The 16,431-nt window shown below is 39.6% G+C and overlaps 2 protein-coding genes across 4 annotated transcripts in view; both read right to left on the reverse strand.

Annotated features, from left to right (window-relative positions):
* LOC123961427 (zona pellucida sperm-binding protein 3-like) overlaps positions 1-16,431 on the reverse strand; it is a gene marked incomplete in the record, with an annotated part of 791,580 nt that overhangs the window by 693,176 nt on the left and 81,973 nt on the right.
* Positions 17-10,916, reverse strand: LOC123961443 (guanine nucleotide-binding protein G(i) subunit alpha-1). Of its 3 annotated transcripts, none has more exons than XM_046036847.1 (10): positions 10,746-10,916; positions 10,459-10,587; positions 6,839-6,881; positions 5,963-6,104; positions 4,262-4,419; positions 4,009-4,137; positions 2,355-2,484; positions 2,094-2,247; positions 1,093-1,285; positions 17-987 (listed from the first exon to the last, which is right to left on the reverse strand). In XM_046036847.1, exons 2-9 carry the CDS (start codon positions 10,574-10,576, stop codon positions 1,095-1,097), a joined length of 1,065 nt encoding a protein of 354 aa, XP_045892803.1. In that variant the 5' UTR covers positions 10,577-10,587; positions 10,746-10,916; the 3' UTR covers positions 17-987; positions 1,093-1,094. The 3 variants fall into 3 exon arrangements, with proteins under 3 accessions (XP_045892803.1, XP_045892802.1, XP_045892801.1); XM_046036846.1 differs by having other exon boundaries at positions 10,676-10,916; XM_046036845.1 differs by having other exon boundaries at positions 10,459-10,916.

Consider the following 16,431-nt stretch of genomic DNA (forward strand, 5'->3'; position numbering starts at 1 on the left):
GGGGGGGGGGGGGGGGATATGTAACTTGAAACCATCACAGATCATAATCAATAACAGTGCACTTGTACTCAGCCACCTGTCTGTCTATGCACTGAACACAGATCTACATGTGGTCCTACTGTCTGCTACAAGGCCGCCATTGGCATCCTCTTTTCAAAGCTTCTCTTTACTTTGTTTCAACCAGGAATGTTACAGTTTGTAGCGGTGCATCCACAACGTGCACTCATTTATTAGAAGAGAATAGCTTCTTTTGGTCGCTTAGAAAAATAAAACTTTGAAAGAGGATGACAAGTAGAGGAATAAAGTCCCTTTGTTTTATATTGTGCACACTCTCACACACACACACTCACACACTCACTCACAACAAAGCTCCCACTCGCAGCACACATGCAAACCACACATCCGAAAAAGGTTTACACACAGCTCTCACAGTATGTCAGAGTCAGAGTGAATTGGTCTACAGAGTGATGTGGTCTTGCTTGGTTTGTCCAAGGAGGCAAAAAAAAAAAAAAAAAAAAAAATGATGCGACAATAAAATAACCAGAAAGAAATGGATAATATGGACTCGGGGAGGCTTGTGAAGCATTCAATGGTAACATCTACATAAACCTCTAACATCTAACTCAACAAAAATAAAACACTGCAACTAAGGCATGCAAGGCACAAGCACCTACAAACGAAAAGACAAAGTGTTCATTCATGGACAAAAAAATGTCAAGGCCCCCCTTTTTATATAAAAATTTAAAATAATGATAATATGGTAAAACGAGCACATTTTAAAAACTGTGAAAAATCCCCGGCCATAGACATAAACGGTACAAATACTTTACACAAAATGTTTTTTCCTACACACCGTCTTTAAAACTTTTAGAGATGAACATAAGTTAATAAGAGGTTAAAAGTGACATTCTCAGCAGGGTCCATGAAGTTCCCTCCAGTCAGAGTCCCCTTGAATTAAGTCACTATGTAAGCCGGCCACCAGGTTGCCTGAACAGAAGACGACAAAGACACTATGATTAGAGGACAAAAATGTGACACACCAGACCGCACACCACTGTCTGTCCAGCTCGTTCTTCAAGCTGCAGGCGTTACCTTTAGAAAAGGCCGCAGTCCTTCAGGTTGTTCTTGATGATGACGTCAGTGACGGCATCGAACACAAACTGCACGTTCTTGGTGTCGGTGGCACAGGTGAAGTGGGTGTAGATCTCCTTGGTGTCCTTTCTCTTGTTCAGGTCCTCAAACTGGCACTGAATGTAAGCTGCTGCCTCCTCGTAGGTGTTGGAGCCTGGGGGTGCACACCATTGTAAAATGGCCAAATAAAATGCGCCGTATTTGTATAGCGCCTTTCTAGTCTTTTCGACCACTCAAAACACTTTTTACACTACATCTGCATTCACACACATTCATACTCTGAGCCTAAGTGCTCAAACTAAACTAATGTGGAGAGCTTGTTTGTCTTTTACTCTTTTACAGAATTTGTGTCGAATCAGCTTAGATTTTAATAATCTGTGAAATACGACCATCAATAATTACTGGTGAACCTGACAAGGACACATTGTTAAACATAAAGCAGCCCACACAGTTCAGGAGCAGAGCAGAGGAAAATAAATACATATCTCTGTCATCCATAGAGACTGTCACGCCTTTGAGTGGCAACAAGGAGCTGCCTGTTTGAAAAATGGATCACTGAATGTGAGCGAGTATGCTTTGGACCTCACAGTCTGAAAACCAAACGCCTGTGTAGATTTCTGTGTTTATAGCGTTATACAAATCATATGTTTGTACAAAAATGACTTTAGACTGCATGTTGCTTTCAACTTTTCATTGTCAGGCTCCTTGGGTCAAATCCTCCGAGGCCTTTAAGACCTGCATTGCAATTTATGATTCAAATTATTGTTTAATTCATTTGTAACTAATTTTTTTTAAAGATTTAAGGACTGGCAGGCGACCCTACTGATAAGCTCAATGTGGTCACTTAAAAACTCCAGATATACCGGATTGGTTTACAAACAACACTAACACACAAAGTACAATATTTGCAGGTGCAACACACGTGCTCTACATACAAGTGTTTCTATAAGCGTCTCTCTTACCTGCATATTCTGGGTAGCAGATTGTGAGGGGGCTCTTTTTGATCTTTTCCTCAAACAGGTCTTTCTTGTTGAGGAAGAGGATGATGGAGGTGTCCGTGAACCACTTGTTGTTGCAGATGGAGTCGAACAGCTTCATGCTCTCGTGCATTCGATTCTAAACGGGAGGAGAGAGACACGCAATGGTATCCAACCAGAGAAGCTGCACAAACCGAATTTAAAAAATGACATCAGGGTATTTAAAATGGTCAGAAGAGGTCTTACCATCTCCTCGTCCTCAGCCAGCACCAGGTCATAGTCACTCAGAGCTACACAGAAGATGATGGCGGTGACGCCCTCAAAACAATGGATCCACTTCTTCCTCTCGGATCTCTGTCCACCTACATCAAACATTCTGCAGAGATCACAGACACACACTGTTCAGTAAAACACCACACTAATATCCGCTCATCAAGGTGTATCTCAACTTTGACTCTTCATCCTGTCAGTCATTAATCATAATTCCATATTTCCCTGTAGCCATGGTGAATCATTAGGAAGACCCTTGGACTCAAACAGGGGTAGGCAATTATTTCAGAAGCATTTTTTGTTATATTTGTTGAAATTCTCTTCTCATCCTGACAGCTGAATCAAAATGCACTGAAGCTGCTGGCTGCTGCAGGACTGTAAATATGGCTGCTCGATTATGGCAAAAAATAATCACAATAATTTTGGTCATAATTGAAATCACGATTATTAACACAATTACTGATTGATTTAGGAAACATCTTGAATTTATTGAACTTTTAAAATTGAATGCTTTATGCATTATCCAAAATAGCCAATGAAGTAAGAAATAGTAATCAAATATAATTAACTTTAAACAGCAAAAAAAAAAAAAAAAAAAAAAAGGGAGTCATTCAGCTTACTTTCTAGTTCTGTTGTTGTAATGTTAGCAACAGGAGAGGTGTATCGCTGTCTGGAGCTGCTGTGTTGTTCTGGGACCATCTCGCCCTCTGTTTACTTTGCAGCAGCAAGTAGCAACAGTTTGCTAACCCTAACCCTAGCTAACATTAGTTAACGTTACATGCTGTGTCGTTGTTCACTCTATGTCATTGTATTTGTCCTGGTGTTGGATTTCTCCACAATTGCTTACCCCACCTTTATGATGCAAAGAAAAAGCATGAGTTCATAATATTAAATTGAATTTACAGAATGTTCTATAACAGGATATGTATTGTTAGTGGGATATGAATTTTAGTCATTTCGCACAGCCCTAGCTCGAGCTGAAGTAAACAAGCCGACTCAGAGGGAGTTTGGACTTTTAGGGAAAATGGTGATTAAATTTTTGATTAATTGCACAGCCCCAACTGTAAGCACTACCAATCATTACATTCGGTTCGGATGCAAACATAATTTTCAGTCCACACTTCTGCAATAGCTGTTGCTATGAGCAGTTAACATTTTTAACACTTTGGGGTTACATTTTTCTAAAATGTATTTAATTTTTATTTTACATATTTTTTGGACTGCAACCTGCACCAGACACCACCACAATGAAGGCAAGATGAGAGAAGGTGAAAGCGTTTGGTGAATAAAACACGGTGTACAGAGGAGAGCTGTGCAACATATTTCGATTTAAAATTTACATTGTCTTTTAACAACATCTCATCCACACTTGTCGCCATTTTCTGATGTTATTTTTCATGAATAGCTACGCAGGAAAGTGACATCTTAATGCCACTCTGACTGGTCAACTGTTTCTTTATCCCACTGAAACAGCTGTCAATGAGAACTACATCAGACCTGTTTGAATCACTGAACAAATCTGATATGTGGGCGGTGATTCAGAGGTGTGGAACCAGACTAGAAGAGAGCACCCCTAGTCATGATGTAAATTCAGTTAAGTGACTGGACAAACTGTGGCGGTTGTACTCACTTGAAGTGCAGGTCCTTGAAAGTGAAGTGCGTTTCCACAATACCAGTAGTTTTGACTCTGGTCCTCAGCACATCCTGTTGGGTGGGCACATAAGCTCCGTGGGATATCCTGTCCAAGTCATTCAGGTAGCTGTGGGAAGAGAAAAGTCATCAAGAGACAGAAAGAGAGAGGTGGACACCAAGAATTGGGATCATTCTGCCAAGTACAGTCCCACACTACTTCCTGTGTGTAGGTGTCAGTGCAGCCAACTCACTATGCTGCCGAGTCGTTGAGCTGGTACTCTCGGGAGCGGCTGAAGCAGGCCTGAACTCCTCCGTCTTTCCACAGCCGCTGGATGACCCCAGCTAGTTCGCCTGTCATAAAGCCCTCTTCTGCTGAACCCGCAAGGACGAACAGCTGCCGTGCATCATCCTAACGAGACAAAACGCTTCCGATAAAAGTCATAAGCAAGAATTGTTTAAATATAAATATTAGTTTAGTTTTGCTAGGGATGTGTATTTTCCAGCTGCGCAGTTCTTTACAAAATATTGAGACTCTGAAGATGAATAATGTTTACAGTGCATTTAATATCAAAAGAAACAAGACTAATGCTGCCCACACATACACAGTGGATAACTGGGCTGATTTTGGGCCCGATTCGCCCCTCCTGACAATCGCTGGTGCGTTCCCGATTGGAACAGATCATCGGCCCTAATAATCCTGTCCCACAATTTTACAGACATAATCTTAAGGTTGCTGACTCCCCGAATTGTGCTTTTGTTTGCGCTATAAAATGTATAAGCCATGCTAATTCCTTCTTCTCAGCATCAAGTTCTTCCACAGTTTAATTATCTTTTGTTGTATTTCTGCACAAAACATAGCAAACAAACGTGCAACTAGCGGTCTCCATGTTTGTTTATGTCTGAAGTCAAGTTGGATCCCGTGGGTTTCTGAAATCATTTAATATAAACACCATGTGCATGGTCCTGCGTCTTGACTGAATTGTTTGGTGTGCATTCTTATATATAAAATATCTAAAAATCGTTTAATTGTTATGTATGTCGTATCCCACGTTTTTAAAATCCTCCACCAGGCATTAGGAGCATTGTCTTGTCTAAATGTGTTGCATCATGGCAAAGTTAGATCTATCTCTAATAATGTTATTAATCCTAACTGACTGAATTTGGACTAAATAAGGGGCAGTCATTTTTCATAACATCACAGTAAAAGCTCTCCGATATGCATGCCTGTTTGGAAACAATGTAAGTAATGAATTAAAAATGGCAAATTAGTTGTCGCTCTTTCAGCCGTAACACTTAAAAAAATTTTCAGTTCAAAAGCTACAGTGTCTTAAGAAGGTTAGTGGCCAAAAGTTGACATCTGTAAGAGCATAAAAACACGAAAGAAAAGCTTTGGGTGCAAAATTGGTCACGTTGACAGAGCCAGGCCAGTCACGCTGAGCCAATGACTAAGCCTCTTGTTATGCCAGGAAAGAAAAAAATAATAATAATAAAAAAAAAAACAGATTTACAAAATGTAACAAGAGGCAGAAAAAATACACAGCAGTCTATTTTTCAACATGAGGTAATAATATACACTTATCCACACCAATGAGCACAAAGTCTCCTAAAGTCAGGGACAACACGAATGCTGCTGATTATTAAGTGTGAAACTTATTCTTGTTGACTGGCAGCATGAACATGCACTTGAAATGTCCTGGTCAGCAGCACAGCAGGGTGTTTGTATCAACCGAAGGACACATAGACAGCTCTCGTGTCTGCTTTAATGAAGCGTTTTGAATGTGATACTAAACCACTACCAGCTCTATCTGACCTGCTGCACAGGAGGCAGTGAGAAGAAAATTGCCAGGTAGGGAAGGGTGAAATATGACTAAGTAGTTGTTGCCCTTACAGCACCGAGCTATATATTTTCACAGAAATACAACCTGTAATGTCCCCAGAAAAACTTCACTCACCGCTCTGGCTGCATCGGCAAAGTCAATCTTGAGGCGCCCCATAGCTCTGATGATGGCAATAATGGACTGGATGGTGTTGCTGTAGACCACGGCCTTGTACTGCTTACACTCCTCCTCTGAGTAGCCCGCTTCATGGATGATCCTGACAGACAAAGAGAGGACATTAGCACTTATCTCCAAGTAGCTTTTTCATGGATTTGTCATCCAATAAATTATAGGCAAAAAATGGCAAACTTTACTCTCAAACTGAGAAGTGTTTTGCATCCTCAAATCTAATTCAACGAATAAAGATTATAATTTGAGCTATTTTCTGAAAGATAGATGATTTGTTTTATTATTAACCATTTTAAATGTATTTTAATTGTTTTAGAGACTGAGACTTTAATTGTTTAAGTTACTTGAAGTAATGAGTCATATTGAAAAGGTTTTCCACCCAAGTATACCTAGCAAGACTAAATACTCATACGCAAAGCTTCACCTTAAAAAATTACAGAGAATAATGAGAATAAAGTTATTCAACATAAAACTTGCACGTGATGATGATTATTAGGTGGCCGATATCTCAAGTTACTGCAAACTGTAGAGTAAAATACTGAGTGGCCATAAATTCAGGTAACAGTGAATGATTGAACAAGTGAATGGGTTCACACAAAGTTAATAAGTGTCTATCTGTTGATTACCAATAATCACAGATGTGTCAGGTGACCTGGTGCACATACTGTCAAGTGTCACGTACGCTCTATGTATTCTGAGGTCAATCAAATGAACTAAAACACTGCTCTGTGCTCTAGGTGACTCTCTGAACAAACAATACTTGTAAATGTAACCGGCATGATCGGTGTGTTGTTAAATGTGATGTTGACCATCCACACTTACTTCATCTGTTTAACAATTGTACTTTTCCCAGACTCTCCAGCACCTGAAACAGAGCAGTCGATACAGTTACATGACATTCATTATTTTAAAGTATACATCAAAGACAAGTAGGCACAGTGTTGACAAAATGCCCCAAAAGCAAGCACAAGTTAATGGCTGACTTGTGTGTGATATAAAAAACACACCACATCATGCATAAACAGCTGAATGAAGGGTTTGTTCTGACATGCAGCTTTATTTATCTGTGTGGCACCAAAATACTTGAATGGATCATTCTGGTTTAAATTCATGCCAGTTGTCATGGCCTCTCTTGTAATTGCACTGTGTGAGCAAACATATCCATACTTCAAAACAGACATGCAAATCATAGTAAAATGAAGCTTTCATTTTTGTCATAGGTTATGTTTTATTGCTCTGTTTCCCATTCAATGGTGCGTGGCAAAGGTAACCAGATAAGAAAACAACAATAGTCCCTCAAAAAAAAGGGGTCACATTATCACACAGTCCGTGTCTTTTTGTAGACACTCTTTGTCAGCTTGGGACAGTTCTTTAAAGCTATATTGGTTGTATTTTCACAGAAATTTCCATTATTCTGCAAAATTAGAATGAGGATTGTTTTCACTTTAACCCAAAACTAGATACAATATTCAATAGTCACTGTGCAGTCAAAACAAAACAACATATAAATATATAAAGTGCTAAACTAGTGGGATGTAATGGCAGCTTATACCCCATACCCAAAACAAAAGACAAATCACAGTGAAATACACATAACTATTTACCAATTAATTAGCTATTAACTTTAACCTGCAACACATCAGAGGTTACCCTGTCACAGAATGCAGCGAGAAGTGCCAAAGTCCCAGTTTAGCCAGGTCACAGTACAATTGGATTAATCAACTGGATCCTCTCGTCAATGAGATTATAAACAGCTTAAAAATCCCTGGGTTAGATACTCATGATGCATCAGACTGTCTGGACTCTAAGCTGTCAGATGCATCTCATGTGGACAATTTCATCTGTGTGAGAACGCTATGTGATGCAGTATGATTTCATCACAGCCTTAAAAAGAAATATGAGAAAGTTAACAACCATATAATGGTGTAAATCCGTGATCCATTTGAATCAGCCAAGGAATTGCTTGGTGCATAGTCTCTCTTATAGTTCTCCCGCTACCTCTGAGAAACAGGCGTGTTTTCAGGTGAGCACACAACATTTTAATTACCTTATCTCTGCAGGGACTCTCAGCTCCCCAGTGAGCAGAACTGTTCACCAATTCACTGTCCCATATGATAAACAGCCATGCACCACACAGCTAATATAACTGCAAACATTAAAACACTTAAATTTAATTTCCAAACACACACACACACACACACACACACACACACACACACACACACACACACCTCAATGAGCTGCTGAAATTGAAGGGATTAACAGATGGCAATTACGGGGGAAAAAAGTGAAAGAGGCAAAATGGTTTGGGTTTAATCACTAAGCTAGGATATTTGATGGGGCAACACTGGCTGGACCAGGGAACACACATTCCCCTTAGGTCACATGAGATGCAGATGTCTCCCCAGCGAACAATAAACACTACGCCTGCATCTCTTCTGTGCTGCCTTTTCTGCTACTGTAGATGAAAATGCCGCAACACATAAAGATCAATCTTTATTATTTGCATTTGCGAGTGCACAAACAGTCCTCCCACTCAGAACACTCGTCGCAAGAGCATGTCATTTGCAGATTACTGAATTAATGCAAACACCCCCGGTGGGAAGCGCGATAGAGCAGCTGCAATAAGCATGTATGGAAAGCTGCAGCTCTCTCTGTCTTGCTCAGAAACACACAGAATAAACACACATCCAACGTCGCAAATGTAGAAGTGAAATACATCCATGTGTTTAAAGACATATGGTAATTTCTCCATCAGACAACAAACCCACAAACCAATCCCAGACATCTCATGCAGGTGCTTGTGGGAACAGAACCCCCCACAAACATGAAGATTCAAATCAGGTCCCTCTCAAATGACGCACAAACATACAAAACCCGATTGCTGTAGCTTTTATGTACAGTAGCTGTGATTCTGGTGAAATCATGCGTCTGAAAAATAGAACTGTGATGACACACAGATCTAAACTAAACCCAAAAAAATGCAGATTACTGTTTTTTGAAACAGCTTGTACGCTGCATGGCCCAGGCAGACATCCAGTTAGCATGCACTAGCTGTCTCTGTTGTGTGTATACAGTTGACACAGATGTGTATTGTGATCTGCCAGGGTGCATAGGTTGCTATGCAACCTTTTGCCCGTCTTTTACTGACTGTGACCGCCAGTCGTGGCCATCAAGCTACCAGTAATAGGGAGAACTGAGAGAGCAGGTGTAGCAGTTTTCCTTGAAACAATTCCAGATAAAACTGTGAGTGTAATACTGATATAGGTGAATATGGATATCACCTGGAAGATTACTTATTGTTACATCCTACTATGACTTGAATGTTGTCACTTAACTTAAAGGCTGCATTACAGTTCAGTGATAGGATTTTCTGAACATAGTTGCCAGTTGTATCTGACTGAAGTGGGAGAAAAAGCCTCTGCCTGCTCTACCACCATATTCAAATATCAATGATTCTCCCTCAGACACACCATCTATATTCCCAATTTGAAAGTATAAAATCCGAATATGAAATCACCATTAGTCTTACAAATCATGACATTAATAATAAAGGGTATAGATTAAAAACATTGCTTATTTCCTTCGAGGTCTAGAGTTTGCAGAAACTTCTAGTTGTGCAGGATAGTTTGCATTACCCCTAAACCCACCACTACATTAAGTAATATTCCCACAAACACCAACTTTAACGTCGTATGAACGGACATTTATTTAAAATCCGTTAAATAACATTAGCTAGTCTCCTCCAGTTTTGCAGATTAACGTTAAATTAGTAGACTGTAGAGTCAACCGGCCTGAAGTACGTTAGTGTTTATATTCTGCGAAACAGGAATAAAGCTAACGTTACTAGCTTCTAAATTGTAATTTTACAAAAAAAGGCAATCTGTAACACTAACAGCGACAGTATAAACATTTCAGACTGGCAGACCTGTTGAGAGATAACATCGGAGACTTTGCTTTAGGTTACGCTTTCTGTAAACTAATCCGCGTTAGGGCGCTAACTAGCTAAGCTGCTAATTGCTTAGCTAAATTATCGTATTGACTTAGCAGCTCCGGTGGGAACAAAACTAACCGCACAGACAACTGATTACCAATGTGAGGACTGAGATAATTTGATTCGCTGAGAAGAAAAACAAAGAAAGAGAAGTCCAGCAACTAACGTTACAACTTTATAGCTAACTGCATCGCCACCGTGCAATTCATACAACTTAACGTTAAAACCCCAAAATGTCTCAAACTGTTACCATTTGTTTGATTTAACCCCGTTAAGTTATTTGACTTTACGCAGCTGTTACATATTACACCTTTAATTATACTTATACACACACACACATTTTAATATGTAACGGTTGGTTAACGTTATACAATTAAAGCACACGGTGGGCTAGGAAAGGTTCCTCCTCTCCAGCAAATAGCCCGAGCCCTCCGTCCATCTCGCTTACCGAGCAGCAGCAGCTTCACCTCCCGGGCTGCCTTTTCTCCGTCGTCCCGCAGATTCCTGTCGATCATCTTGCTCCGCTCCTGCGCCGCCTTGTCGTCCGTGCTCAGAGTACATCCCATCTTCTTCTAACCTGACCACCGAATAAATTAAATTTCAAATAAAAGATGTAGACTACAACACAACTTTTAACTAGGAGTGCAACGGCATGCAAAAGCTACCGAGCTAGCATCCAGCGAGAAGGAGGAGGCAGTTTGTCTATCCAACACTTGAGATTCAAACACGCCTCACCAAGACAAATGTCTAATACTAATTAACCACAAAGAGCAGCTTTCACGATAGCTGGCTCCGCGGCTTGCTCTTCAACTACTCGAAGGGGCCGAGCACAGCCAGTATCTTTCACAGGAGGAAGGGAGTCGACCGCAGCATCTGCGTCTCAAAATCTTCGCTTCCTGTTCCTCGCACATACCACTAGTGTGAACTGCGCATGCGTGGCAGAGCAACAAGCTTCTTGAAACATTTTAAGCTTGTTACTTATTCCACGACCTGTCTGCTGTGATTACTGTGGAAAACCATTTACTCCAAGAAAGTAACAAAGTAGGCCTACGTGAAAAGTTAGGCAAATTTTAAAAAAGTCACACATTAATAATTAATAATAGGCCTAATTAAATTATGGTAAAATGTTGCATAAGATAATATATTCCTTTATTAATCCACCATAGGTGAAATTCGTGTTTGCACAGCAGCACAGAGGAATGTAAAGAACAAAAGTAGAAAGTAGAATCAGATCAAATTTGGATTTCATATCTAAATTTAAAACATTAATAAGTATTACGTTTTTAAATCAATATGTCAAAATATACCTTTTCTGATTTATTATGTGATGTTACTCACCTTTTCTATGTTTCTAATTTTGATTTTATAAGTCGAAATATTGACTTATTTACTCAAAATCTGGATGTTTAATTGAATTACAGTTACAGTGTTTTCCTGGCATACTGTAAACATTTATGGAGTGCAGACTATCAGGCGACAAACAGGCAAATCAGCAGTAGCAGAGTATGCAACACATGAGTGGGAGAGAGATCAGTATAATGGATACTTCATCGGTGCTGTCAGTGCTGATTTGCATCGCAAGCCTCTGTCATGTGCTGCCAATGCTCAGTAACATGTTTGCATGTGCAGCTTATGCAGACACGCACTGCTTAAACAAGACACTTTTAGTCTTGAAATGTTCAGCTAAAATCTGATGTGTTCAAACAGATATGTAAATTTGGATTCAGGTGAAAGAGAACAGACTTTGATTTCTGTCTTCACCTCTTTTCACACAATTTACTAAACATTTGTCACATTTGTTTAAATTCTAAATGGACATATTAATGCTCAAGTTCAAGTTCCTAAAGATTATTTGTTATATTGGAACTTTAAAAATATACATTTGGAATGAAATACCGGACAAGGCTATAAAAAAAATCAGACAGAAACATAAAAAATCTCAAATGTATCCACGTACAGATACAATACTTTTTACAAAATAGAAAAGCGGAGAAAAAAGTATAGCTCTTGTCAAAAACATTCTGAAGTTAAACAAAGCTTCACATTTAACACAGAATTTACAAATCCAGGTAAGAGTGACAGGGGCCACAACAAACTGCTGTCCAAAAGAAACATCACTGAATTAAGGCAGGTAAGTCAGAAAGAACTGAAGAGATTTATATAACATTGTTGGTGAAGGCCTGCTGTCCTTTAGTGAGAAGCATCCCTGTCAGGTAATGACAGGGCACACTGGGGCTCACAAATGAGAGTTACACCCTGTGGTTAAGCTTTCTCCGCGACCACATCCAGGAATTTAAATGACGGGCAGATGATTGTGTGATTCAGGCATAGGAGCTCTGTGGCCAGAAGCACCTAAAATATGTACAGCAGAAATTAATAGTACATGAATTTCCAAATGATGTGATCATACATGAGAAGTTTAAATGTATAAAAATGTATGATTCTCATTACAGAGACCACACAATCACCTGACTGTGTGATCATGCACACAGGTCACATACACATTTGTGGCACAAATATGGAGAAATATCATATAAAATAGGGTGCCTAAAATAAATTTATTTTCATGCTCTCTTGTAATGATCAGAATAAGTTTGACCTCCAGTGAACCATAATATTCTCGATAGCTTATGTATAAACGTGATGGGAAAGGGGTTGCGATGCGGTCAGAATTCATCTCCTCACTTTACATGTGATTTCCATTGCAGATGGCCTCTGCATCATGCAAACTAGCACCATATTTCTTTCCAATCCTCTCTAAGTGAACGTGGAAAGATTTTCCTGTGCATGTATGACACAAGAGCAGGAGAGGGACATCAGGTCAACAGTACAAAACCTCTTTCTAATACAATATACAACAGAGCATTCAAGTTTCCAAAGGAGGGCGTGTTCATCTTTTTTTTTTTTACAAGTGGAGAGGGACGTGTGTTATTGTTGCCATGACACAACCATGCCACCGCACCCCCCAAGCAACAGGAAATGTTTTGACTCTTCCAAGTGATGGAGCCTCATGAGTGTGAGATTAATGTTGAAATGAAACTGCAGCTTGTCTGCACTCATTGTATTCCAGAGATCAGGGCCTCCAAGTGGGACCTATTAGTGCGTGTGCGTTATACAGGCCTCTATACCCGGCACAGATAGCTGCAAAATATTTACTGTCTGTTGTTTAAACTTTACTCAGGTCACACTGTGGGTTTCATCACATCAAAATCACAACATCACATCAAAGTCTATATTCAAAAGATCAATGATCAGATAGTCAATCCACAGTTATTCCAAGATCTAACAAGAGCACTGGCTGATGTGACTTTGGTAACAACATCAGCTGTCTGTGAACACCAGAACCAAACTGGTTATAGAGTCGACTGGGACATAATAAACGTCACATTACGTTTTATTATTGTACATGTATGAATAGTTGTAGGTGTTTTTTTATATATATTTGTCTCACACTGGTTCATTCATGCTAGAACATTCAGGGTTTCCCCTCCTCAACCTTTGAGCTTAGTGTGGTAAGAAGGAGATCTCACCAGTAAAACAGGGTAAATGACACGTTTGATTGAAATTAGAGCAAAACTGACAGAGATCTGTATCTCAGTGTTATTTATATATTCCCAGTGGATTCTCCTTATTTTTAAAAGGACATTTTTGAAACTCTACGCTTAGAAATCACCTTTTCCCAGGTCCTTCTAACTGGATATCTGACTGGATCAACAGGAACTAAACCTGATGTCATCGACCCACAGGGCAGCAACCATGTGTTTGGTCAGTCTCCCCTCTTTACCACACCAACTACACCCACCGGAATGACCTTGACTCTGAAATAAATCAAAGTGGCAGGGAGGTAGTGCATCTCTGTCAGGCTTTAGGCCTGTACATAGTTAATAGTTCAGAGGGGGCTCTTTAGGGAGATACATACTGCTAAGCTTTTGGGTCTAATGCAGATGAACTGTCAGACAGCAATCCCCCTTTTAGACCACAACTAAATAAATGTGTTCTTTAAACTCTCAGGTCAAATGAGTGACACAAAAGGGAATCCAGTAAGCTGTATAAACTAAATCCTACTTACCAATGGGCACCAGACAGTGAAGACATTCATCATGGCCTTGAACTAACTTGATCTGATCACTACCCATCCAAAATGGTGACATCTGGAAAGCACATTTTTAAAAAAAATATTTACAAAGACACACCAATGAATCTAATTAATTTAGATCAGTTTATTATAAAAGAAACACTCCAAACATTCAAAGAAAAAAAAAAAGACAATCAAAACCCCGTTGATTTCCCAGTTACTTGGGAAGAATTGACCACACAGAAAAATCTCCAAGGCCAAGGAAAGCTTGTCATCTGGACAGCATTTTTTAATTTTTTTTGTATCGTGTCAGATGTTTTCCTGACATCTGTTGCAAAGGGCTCATTTCCACCATTCTAATGAGGAGAGACAAATCAGACGCTAGGCCCTACCATGTCATCTCTGTCAGCAGTTATCTAGTCAAATTGTTCTGTAACTCTTTACAATACGGTACACAAAACTGTGAGTAGCTGTGAAGGAATAAGTGAGAAATGGATCTGAAATGATTTGATAATTAATTATTAATTAAGATCCTGAATATCTCAGAATTGAGGACTGTATAGATGATAATGGAGAGTTACTAGAGAACTGAAAGATACTAATGAATCATTACATAAAGATTAGTTCATAAATATCTGTGAATCAACATGCTGACCACTGTCTCCATGAGTATTTCCTGATTAACTCTGAATCAGCCACTGAGCGGCACAAAACTAGTAACAACTCAACCAAGTCCAGTTGCCCTTGATTTTAACCTCCCTTGGTTAACTATGACCTGGATGACTGAGAACTTTCACAGACATCTAGTAACGACTCAGTAATTACTTAACCATTAATTACTCTTTTTGTGCACCCCGAAGAAAAGTGACATAGTCTGAACAGCCTCACAGCAACACTGCTTTCTAAACACCAATGAGAGTAAACCTGATTATAACACAATGTAACGAAACCTACATGAACATTAGGAAGAAGAAACCAAAAGCCAGAGTAGATCGGGATGTTATCTGGCCCAGGAAACAGATAATGAATTGGCAGAATATCTCTCTACTCTCAGAGATAGAAAGCAGAGACAGATCCTAACGAATTAATACTTGTCACATACACATTGCGAAATTCGTTCTCTGCACTTTAACCCATTCCTCAAGGGAGCAGTGGGCAGACACTGCGCAGTGCCCAGGGACCAACTCCAGGTTTTTATCAGTGCCCGGTCAACTGCACTGACTGAACATGTCCTAACATGTTTTTGAGCACCCGGAGGAAACCCACGCAGACACAGGGAGAACATGCAAACTCCACACGGAAAGACCGGGATGACCAAGGTTTGAACTCACAACCTTCTCTTGCTTACTTAGTTTTCATCTTTCTCAACTGAGCAAATTCCATCAGTTCAATAAGAGAGATGCCGTTGAAAGCACTGCAAAAAGCCTGTACATGTACATTGAGTAAATATTTTTGTCAGACTTATTTGAAATATGAATCAGAGATTTGTGCCAAGTTATTAATATGTTTAACAAAAATCATGAAATAGGGTTGCTCAATCACAAAACCTGGAAGCTGTGTAAGTGTCTACTTATTTCTGATTTGATGTTATAACACTGAAGCGCTGCCCTCAATTATGTAAGTGGCATCGGTTTGCAAAGGGATGCGAGCTGGTTAAATCACTTCCACTTTTGGTCAGTTAAAATTTTCGGATTAGGAGGAGGAGACATCATGAGGATTTGCTGGAGAGAGAAAAGGAAGACATTAGTCCTCCAGATGGCAGCAGAGTCATAAAGCAGCCAGTCAGTAGGAGACAGAAACATAAGAGCTGGTGACCAGTGACTGAAGGAGGGACTTTTATTGGGACCTTTCAGTAAACGGCTTTCATCTGTAAGATGGTTGTAACTGCATGTTAACAGATTACAGACAAACTATTCACAAAGTGTTTGCATAAAGATACATATGAGTCCTTGAGTTGGTGTCACTATCATTCAGTTTATACAAACTCCACCAATTTTACACATGAAGTTCAGTTTGTTTGTCACTAGCTACTAAGCTTGTGAAAACAGCTATATATTGCCTTTGGCTTCATGGTGTCTCGGTTTGGGATTGAAGTGGGCATCTGCGGTACAGAGGTTCTAATGAAATATGCTATTACATTGTATTATGGGAATTGTAGGATCCAGTGTTTTGTAGCTTGACCTATACTCGAGACAAAGTCAGGTTATATTACCCTTTACCACTATGTTTTAAATCTGCCTCTTGCGACTCTTTACTTTAACACAATTCATTTGTATTATTTTGATAAACATGCATGAAGATAAATCATAGTGTCCTTTCACCATGAGTTATGGAACTTTCTACATG

This window comes from Micropterus dolomieu, linkage group LG22 (genome assembly GCF_021292245.1).
Source record: "Micropterus dolomieu isolate WLL.071019.BEF.003 ecotype Adirondacks linkage group LG22, ASM2129224v1, whole genome shotgun sequence".
Classification (NCBI taxonomy): Eukaryota; Metazoa; Chordata; class Actinopteri; order Centrarchiformes; family Centrarchidae; genus Micropterus; species Micropterus dolomieu.